The sequence below is a fragment of the Terrapene carolina genome, unplaced genomic scaffold (genome assembly GCF_002925995.2).
Source record: "Terrapene carolina triunguis isolate 2854851 unplaced genomic scaffold, T_m_triunguis-2.0 Scaffold49408, whole genome shotgun sequence".
NCBI lineage: Eukaryota > Metazoa > Chordata > Testudines > Emydidae > Terrapene > Terrapene triunguis.
The window spans coordinates 1-7,668 of NW_020713759.1; the positions used below are offsets into that span (position 1 = coordinate 1).

Sequence of the window (7,668 nt, forward strand, 5' to 3'; positions counted from 1 at the left end):
CAGGGAGTGGAGGTTGGGGGTGTCCGGGGCTGGCTGGGAGCTTTCGCGTGACAGAGCCAACATCTGCCAGAGCAGAGAGAGGAAATTCAGGCCCGAGCCTCTGACCGCGGCCCCACCAACCACGCTGCTGCAGCCCAGCGGCTCAGTTTCCTGTGTGATCTCAGCCCAGCCCCTCACCCCCTGCCCGCGCCTTTGCCGCCTCCTCTCACTCGGACACGATGGAGGACGAGGAGGGCTACACGGCTTTGAACCTGCGTCCCAAGTGTGGCAGATCGGATGGCCCGTCCCCAGCCGGGAACCAAGGTAGCCATTTCAACCCCCTTCTCCCCACCTATGGGCTCCATGTCCCCCCAGAGACTGGCCAGGGGCTGGCAGAGTCTGGCCGTGCGGTTATATCACAGGGTGGGGGAGCGCCGCGGACAGAGGTAAAGAGCGTGGGGCATCCCCCAAGTGACAGAGCGAGAGTGGGAGCGCTCACGGGGAGCTTTCCCCTCTGGAAGCCAAAAAGGTGAGTCAATGGGGGAAACTGAGGCACAGACAAGGGAAAAAATCTTTCACATACCCACTAGTCCCCATTCCCCTCCCTTAGCTGGCACTAGAGCCCAGGTGTCGTGGCTCCCAGCCCCTTCTGCTCTGACCCACTAGACCCCACTGCCCTCCCAGGGTTGAGATTATAACAGAGGAGTCCGAGCTCCCAGTCACATCCTGCTCTAACCACCAGACCTTACTCCCCTCCCAGAGCCAGGGATAGAACCCAGGTGTCCTGGGCCCCAGCCCCCGCTACTCTAACCCATTAAGGCTGGGCCTTAATTCAGCCCGGCTCTGCTTGTGTTTCATTGCAGGTTCCCGTCAGTATCCTGGCTGGCTTCAAGTCGCTCTAGGGGCTGGGAATCTCATCCTGTCTGTGATATTGCTGGCGGTGTGTGGTGAGTCACCAAAGGCTGTAGCTTTATCTGTCGGGGTGCGTCAGTCTGCAGCGTGGATGCGACACTGGGGGTGGGACGACCAGTGACATTGAGAGGCCTCAAATTTAAAACTGATGCTCATTCACAATTAGCCTGTGGAACTCACTGCCACAGGATCTCACTGGGGCCATGAGCTTAGCAGGGCTCAGTGAAGGATCAGGACACATATAAGAGGAACAAGACCAACCAAAGGGCCAGGAAGTACCAAGTGCTTTGGCAGGGGCTATAAACCCTCCTACTTCAGGGCATCAATCAACCCGTAACTGATGGGCAGGAAGGGTCTGACTTGGGGGACAAGTTCTCATTGTCCACTAGCGGGTGTCTTGCCCCTTGCTCAGAAATAGCTGGGGCTGTCCACCCTAGGAGAAGGGATACCGGGTTAGATGGGCCTCAGGCCTGCTTCAATCTGGCCATCCCCATGCAGCCAGTTCTGGGGGGTGTTTTGAGGGTGAGAATGGGTGGAAACACGGGAGGGGTTTGCAAAGAAGCCCAAGGGATTTAGGCACCTAATTCCCAGTGATTTTCAATCCCGGACACTTTCTCAGACCATGTCCCTTTGGGGCTGCTCTGAAGTCCATTGGAGTCAGTGGCGATGGGGCTGAACAGGCTTTGGGGCAGGCCCTGTGTCTCCGCAGGGCTCTGTGCTGGTGCTTTTACCAGCAACCCCCCATCACATTGACCAGTCGCCCTCACTCCCACTGATGCTGCTTTTCAGTTTCACACTTGGTGTCTGAGAAGGGACAGGCCCCAGCAGCCCCTGGGAGCAGGGCCAGCTTTAGCAAGAGCGGGGCCCGATTCCTGGCAAGCCCCACCCCCAGGAATCGAGCCGCGCTCCGGCCAGGGTCACTGGGCTTGGGTCCGGCCCGGAGCTGCTCGGTGGCCGGAGCCCAGCAGAGCCGCGGGGGCCGGGCCGGGGGGCCGGAGCCGCGCCACGGGGGCTGGGCCGGGCCAGACCCAAACCGCGCTGCGGGGGCAGGGCCGGACCCGAGCCGAGCCGTGCCGCGGGGGCCGGGCTGGAGCCAAGCCGGGCCGGAGCCGCTGGGGCCGGCGCGCTCGGCCGGAACCGGGGCCGGACTGGGCCGCGCCTCCCCGGAGCCCTTCTCGCGCCCCCCGCCACCCAGCTTACCTGGTGCTGCCTGCCCGCCCCTGCTTCTTTTCAGACTTCCCGCGAATCAGAGGTTCGCGGGAATCAGGGGAGGAGGAGGAGCAGGGGGTGGAGCATTCAGGGGAGGGGAGGAGGGGGAAGTGAGCTGGGGGCGAGGTGGAGAGCTGCGGCACAGGGCCCTCTTAACGCGGGGCCCAATTCATCCGAATTGGCTGAATCGTCCTAAAGCCGGCCCTGCCTGGGAGCGACGGAGCCGGGAGCAGAGACCCCAGCACAGCAGAATGCAGCACCTGCCTGGAGCGTTTCCGATCCCAGCTGTGCCACCCGGCCCAGCCCGGCCCAGACCTGGGTTCTGTTCCCACAGCTGCTGGGTGACCTTGCACAAGGCACGTTGCCTTTGTGTTTCTATTCCCTCCCCAGCCTATGATTTGCCTTGTCTATTTATGGGGAGGTTTTCAGACGCCCTTAAGGAATTTAGGGCACCACCGTCATACTGACATTAAATATCCTCCATTCGGCTGCAACCCGCGCTTAGCTCTAGCATCAATTCCTGGCTCTGCCATAGACTCCCTGTGTGACTGTGGGCCAGTGCTCTGGCCTCAGTTTCCCCATCTACAAAATGGAGATCATGCCTCCTTTGTCTAAGTAGATTGCAAGTTCTTTGAGGCAGGGACTGTCTCTCCCTGGGTGTCTGGGCAGCACCCGGCACAACGGGGCCCTGATCTCAGCTGGGGCAGGGCCTGTCTCTCGCTGTGTGTCTGTGCAGCACCCGGCACAACAGGGCCTGATCTCAGCTGGGGCAGGGACTGTCTCTCACTCTGTGTCTGGGCACAGCTGGGCCTCTAGGCTCCACAGCAATAGATATAATAACAATAACAGAGGCTGGTCCAAGGGTCTATGGCCTATTTGCAGCCTAGAATGTTTCTGTGCTGGGCTGTAAGGAGCTAGTTGGGCTCTGGGCAGAAAATGCCGTTTGCTGCTCTGTCCCTGTTTGTCACCTTGTTTACTTGGGTGGCAGGGGAGACTCTGATGGTTTCTCTTTGTGGTGTAGGAGAGGAAGTAAAATGAGGACAGGAGCTGTGTCTGGGCAGTGAGGGGGCGATTCAGCTTCAAAGGTCAGCTAAGTCAGTGAAAAGTTTTATCAACCCTGCACTAGTAACCCACCTGAGATCAGGACCCCATTATCCTGGGCACTGCCCAGACACACCGTAACACTCCCTGCCCCAGCTGAGATCAGGGCCCCGTTGTGCCGGGCACTGCACAGACACACAGCGAGAGACAGTCCCTGCCCCAGCTGAGATCAGGGCCCTGTTGTGGCAGGCGCTGCCCAGACAACTGTCCTCAACCCGTAATAGTGAGGAAATGTAGCTGGTGGATAAATGGAGAAAGGACGTCCCTAGAATGTGGCTGGGAATGTTTCCCCTGAATGTCGTGTTCCCATCGCCGGGCTGACATGTCAGACGGAGCTGGCTGTTCGCTGCAGGATGGGGGACTGGGCGGGAGCTCACAGACATCCCGAGAGGAAGGCTGCCCACTGGTTTTGGTGCTTATCTGGGACACAGTAGCTCTGGGACCAGTTCCTGGTTCTGCCACTGATTCCCCGAGTGACCCTGGGCTGGTCCCTTAAGGCTGGAAGTCTACAGGGGTTTAGGTACCTAACAATGCATCTAGGCGCCTAAAACCAACCCACTAGGTGCCTAACGCCTATTGAAGTCAATGGGAATTGGGCTCCTAGGGCCCAGGTTCTCAAAAGTATTTAGGTGCCCAACACCCAAGGGAGGTAGGTACCTAAATCCTGTTGAGGATCTGGGCCTAGGTGCTTCTGAAAACCCCACTCATGGCCCCTCTGCAGCTTTAAGTGCCTAAACCCCTTGAATAACAGGGGTTAACAGCCCTGTGTCCTGCCTCACAGAGTGGGGTTGGGAGGAGAATCTAGCAAAGACTCTGAGGTTCTGATACTGCTTTGATGGGGGCTGGATAACTTAGATGCAAAGATGAGCTAGTTTTGCAAAGAGGCCCAAGGGATTTAGGCACCCAACTGCCACTGATTTTCAATCCCAAGCCGCTCTTTTGGACTGTGGCCCTTTAGGGCTGTTCTGAAGCCCACGGGAGTCAGTGGAGATGGGGCTGAACGGGCTTTGGGCCAGGCCCTCTGTCTCTGCCGGTGCTTTTACCCAGCAACTCCCCGTCACATTGACCCGTCACCTCACTCCCACCGACGCTGCTTTGCAGTTTCCCACTTCATGTCTGAGAAGGGACAGAGCCCGGCAGCCTCTGGGAGCGATGGAGCCGGGAGCAGAGATACACCAACACCCCCTGGGAGCGCAGACCCCAGCACAGCAGAATGCAGCGCCCGCCTGGAGCGTTTCCGATCCCAGCTGAGCCAACATCTGTGCCACCCGGCCCAGCCCGGCCCAGCAGGTAACCCCAGCTCGTGTGTCTCTGAGCCGCCCTTTGCCCCGGGCACTGCCAGTGGAAGCCCAGCTGCCGTCCCAGCCCCTGGGGATCCTGCGGGGCAGGGACACGCCGCCCCCTGCTGGCTGCACCGATCTAGCCACCAGCCCCGCTCGGTGCCAGGCTATGAATGTACCTGCCTCAGCTGGGACTGGGCCTGGGGCCTCTGCTGAGACTGTGTGGGGGGGGGGCGACATCTAGTGGCCATGCCCGGTACTGCTAAAGGGGGAGTCTTACAATAATGTAATACCTGGATGGCCAAATGTTTGCAGAGCAGGGACAGATCCCAGCAGAGAGACGGTCTCATGGACTCACCCCCTCCCATTCCCAGCCATCCCTGGGATCCCACCTCCTCTCCTGTTCTCCCCAGTTACCACCTCCCCTCCCATATCCTGTTAGATTGCCACGAACCAGCCCCCAACACATCTTCAGTTGTCCGAAGCCCCTTCTAGGCCACTCTGGCAGAATAATGTACCCTTAAAATGGATGCAAATAGCCCCATGAGATGCCCTCTGCCCTGGAGACCTCCCTGCCTGTGTGGAGCTGGGGTAAGAGCCCCTCACACACCTTGTTCCCAACCCCCAAAGTAGGGAGCAGATTGGCGTGTGTGGCTAGAGCGCAGTGCACTATGGGTGTTCTCTGCTCCCCAGGGCCCAGATGGGAGCAATGGATAAGGCAGAGCAGCTGCAAGGCTGCTGTAACTGACGCCAGGAGCCAGGCAGGGTCCAGCCCAGCCCCAGATTTCAGGGAGCACAAAGGGGACTCAAACCCATTTGAACCCTGTTCCTGCCCCAGTCTCAGGACGGGAGTAGCCGGGAACGAGGCCCAGAGGGCTCAGAGCATTAATGACGCCTGTCTCTCTGCAGGGGGCTCTGGGTGCAAACTCTGCCCCACGGACTGGCGGCTGCGCGGGGACAAGTGCTACTGGGTCTCTGGAGGAAGTAAAACGTGGAGCGAAAGCCGAGCCGACTGCTCAGCGAGGGGCTCCCAGCTGCTGGTGATCCGGGACCGGGAGGAGCTGGTAAAGGGGATGATACCTTCCTGCTGGAGCTGCCCCCACAGGACTGGGCCCTGGGTACAGAGTCCGAGGGCATATAGGCTACATGGTAGGTCTAGGATTGTCAATGCTACCTAAAGGACTTGGACACCCCATTCCCATTAATTGTTAATAACAGGGTGTCCAAACCCCCTAGGCAGCTTTGACAAATCCCAGCCTAAATCACCAGCCCTGAGATCAGGGACACACAATGGCGGCTTAAAGCTACCGGTACCTTCCCCCTTCTGAGATGTTCCCAACACAAGTCAGCTGGAGAGAGGGCTGTGTGTGTGTGTGTGTGTGTGTGTGTGTGAGAGAGAGAGAGAGAGGGAGGGAGAGAGAGAGAGAGAGTTATGAAGATTGAGGGCTACAGAGAGAGGGGGGTAGGTGTGGGGATGGATGGACAGAAGAGTATAGATGGGGAATAGTTGGAGAGATAGACAGGTATGTGTGAGGATGGATAGGTGTGTATAGGGATAGATGAACAGCCAGACAGTAGTTCTGGTGCTAAAGTTGTTGAGAACTTGGATTTGCAAGAAAAGAACCGACAGCAGGTTCTGGTCACCAGCTGCCTGTCCCACATTTCCTGCAGGAGTCCCTACAGGACCTGACACGAGACGTGTCTCAGTTCTGGGTCGGACTGTCCGTCCCCTCCCCGGAGAAGGCCTGGACCTGGCTGGACGGCGCCCGGCTGGATCAGACCCTGTGAGTGATTCCTTGAGTCAAACACTTTCCCTCCCCTCCATGGGCAGAAGGGGCCGGGAACAGAGATGGAGGGAGGGGATGTTTGGGGGAAGGTCAGGAGTTTTGGGAAGTCATTTTCAGTGTAAGGTGACCACAAAGACGCCCTCTCCTCCCTGCCCTTCCCCGCCGAGGAGGTGAAGCTGGAGGTCTGGGGTGGGGGAGGTGGCCCAAAGACGGGATGTGGCGTGAGAAGAGCAAAGGGGCCAGGCCAGAGCCCTGGGGATCCCCCAGACAATGGGGCAGGGGGGAGGGGGAGACACAGAGCAGCCAGAGAGGCAGGAGGGGACCAGGAGGGGGCAGCGTCGGCCCAGCCCGGTGGGGAGGAGACGCGGAGCAGGGGAGGGAGATGGACAGGGCCTAGCCCAGCAGGGAGGATGAGGCTGGAGCAGGTCCCTGGGCTCTGGGCAGGGAGAGGCCGTTCGAGACCCTGGCCAGGGCCCTGACAGTGGGGAGAGGGGGCAGCCCCCAGGGCAGAGCTGGAGGAGACGATGGCTGCGGTCCCCGTTAGAACAGGGAAGAGCCGCTACCAATTGCGTGTGATGGACCCACGCGCGCTGCCAAGGGCCCTCTCCTTTGTCCTGCAGGTTCCAGGCACCAGGCCCGGCTGAGGGGAACCGCTGTGGGGCAGTGAAGGAAAATCGGATTCGTTCTGACAACTGCGACGCTGGATTTCAGTGGATTTGCCAGCAAGATGCCCTCCAGCTCTGAGCAGGGTACGGGGGAGACCTCAGAGCGCGGCACTGTTAGCCCCATGTCACGTGTGGGGAAACCGATACACAGACACTGACCTGCCCAAATTACACTGAGAATTGGTGGCAAAGTAGGAAATGGAACCCAGGAGTCCTGGCTCCCAGCCCCTCCCCTTCTCCCAGCACTGGAAATAGAACCCAGGAGTCCTGGCTCCCAGCCCTTCCCAGCTCTGGGAAGAACCCAGGAGTCCTGGCTCCCAGCCCCTCCCAGCTCTGGGAATAGAACCCAGGAGTCCTGGCTCCCAGTCCTACTTCAGCCTATAGAATAGCGATTCCAAGCTCTGGCTTCGTATATTCCAGCAGGGGCTGGAGAGCGCTGCAGGGGCCGGGCTTGGGCCGTAGGTATCAGGCTCTGCACAGCCAGGGGGAAATTTATCCCTCACCCCCCCAGGACTGGGAGAGAAGAGTCTGCCCCAGGTCACGTAACTCAGTACAGATCCAGTGTCCAATGGAGCAGAACTGACTGACACCAGCTGGGGATCTGGGCTTTTCCCTGTATTTCACCCCTGATTAATTTCCTTTCACCTCTCTGCCAGGTCCCTCTCAGCTCCCTTCCCTGGCCCGTCCACTGCTCCCGTCCAGCCTGTGACCTGACGCATTTCTGCCCATCCTGCC

General features: G+C 59.4%; 1 protein-coding gene across 1 annotated transcript; it reads left to right on the forward strand.

Moving 5' to 3' along the window:
- The first annotated feature begins 218 nt into the window (after nucleotides 1–218).
- Nucleotides 219–7,012, forward strand: LOC112120437 (killer cell lectin-like receptor subfamily B member 1). The gene is made up of 6 exons (XM_026646939.1): nucleotides 219–303; nucleotides 843–926; nucleotides 4,303–4,491; nucleotides 5,391–5,545; nucleotides 6,153–6,265; nucleotides 6,889–7,012. The coding sequence occupies exons 1-6, from the start codon at nucleotides 219–221 to the stop codon at nucleotides 7,010–7,012; spliced, it is 750 nt and encodes a 249-aa protein (XP_026502724.1).
- Nucleotides 7,013–7,668: the final 656 nt, after the last annotated feature.

Coding starts and splice junctions, on each gene's coding strand:
- LOC112120437 (XM_026646939.1), top strand. CDS start 219: ATGGAGGACGAGGAGGGCTACACGGCTTTGAACCTGCGTCCCAAGTGT. Junction 927..4,302: donor GATATTGCTGGCGGTGTGTG/GTGAGTCACCAA, acceptor GCTGCTTTGCAG/TTTCCCACTTCATGTCTGAG. Junction 6,266..6,888: donor GCCCGGCTGGATCAGACCCT/GTGAGTGATTCC, acceptor TTTGTCCTGCAG/GTTCCAGGCACCAGGCCCGG.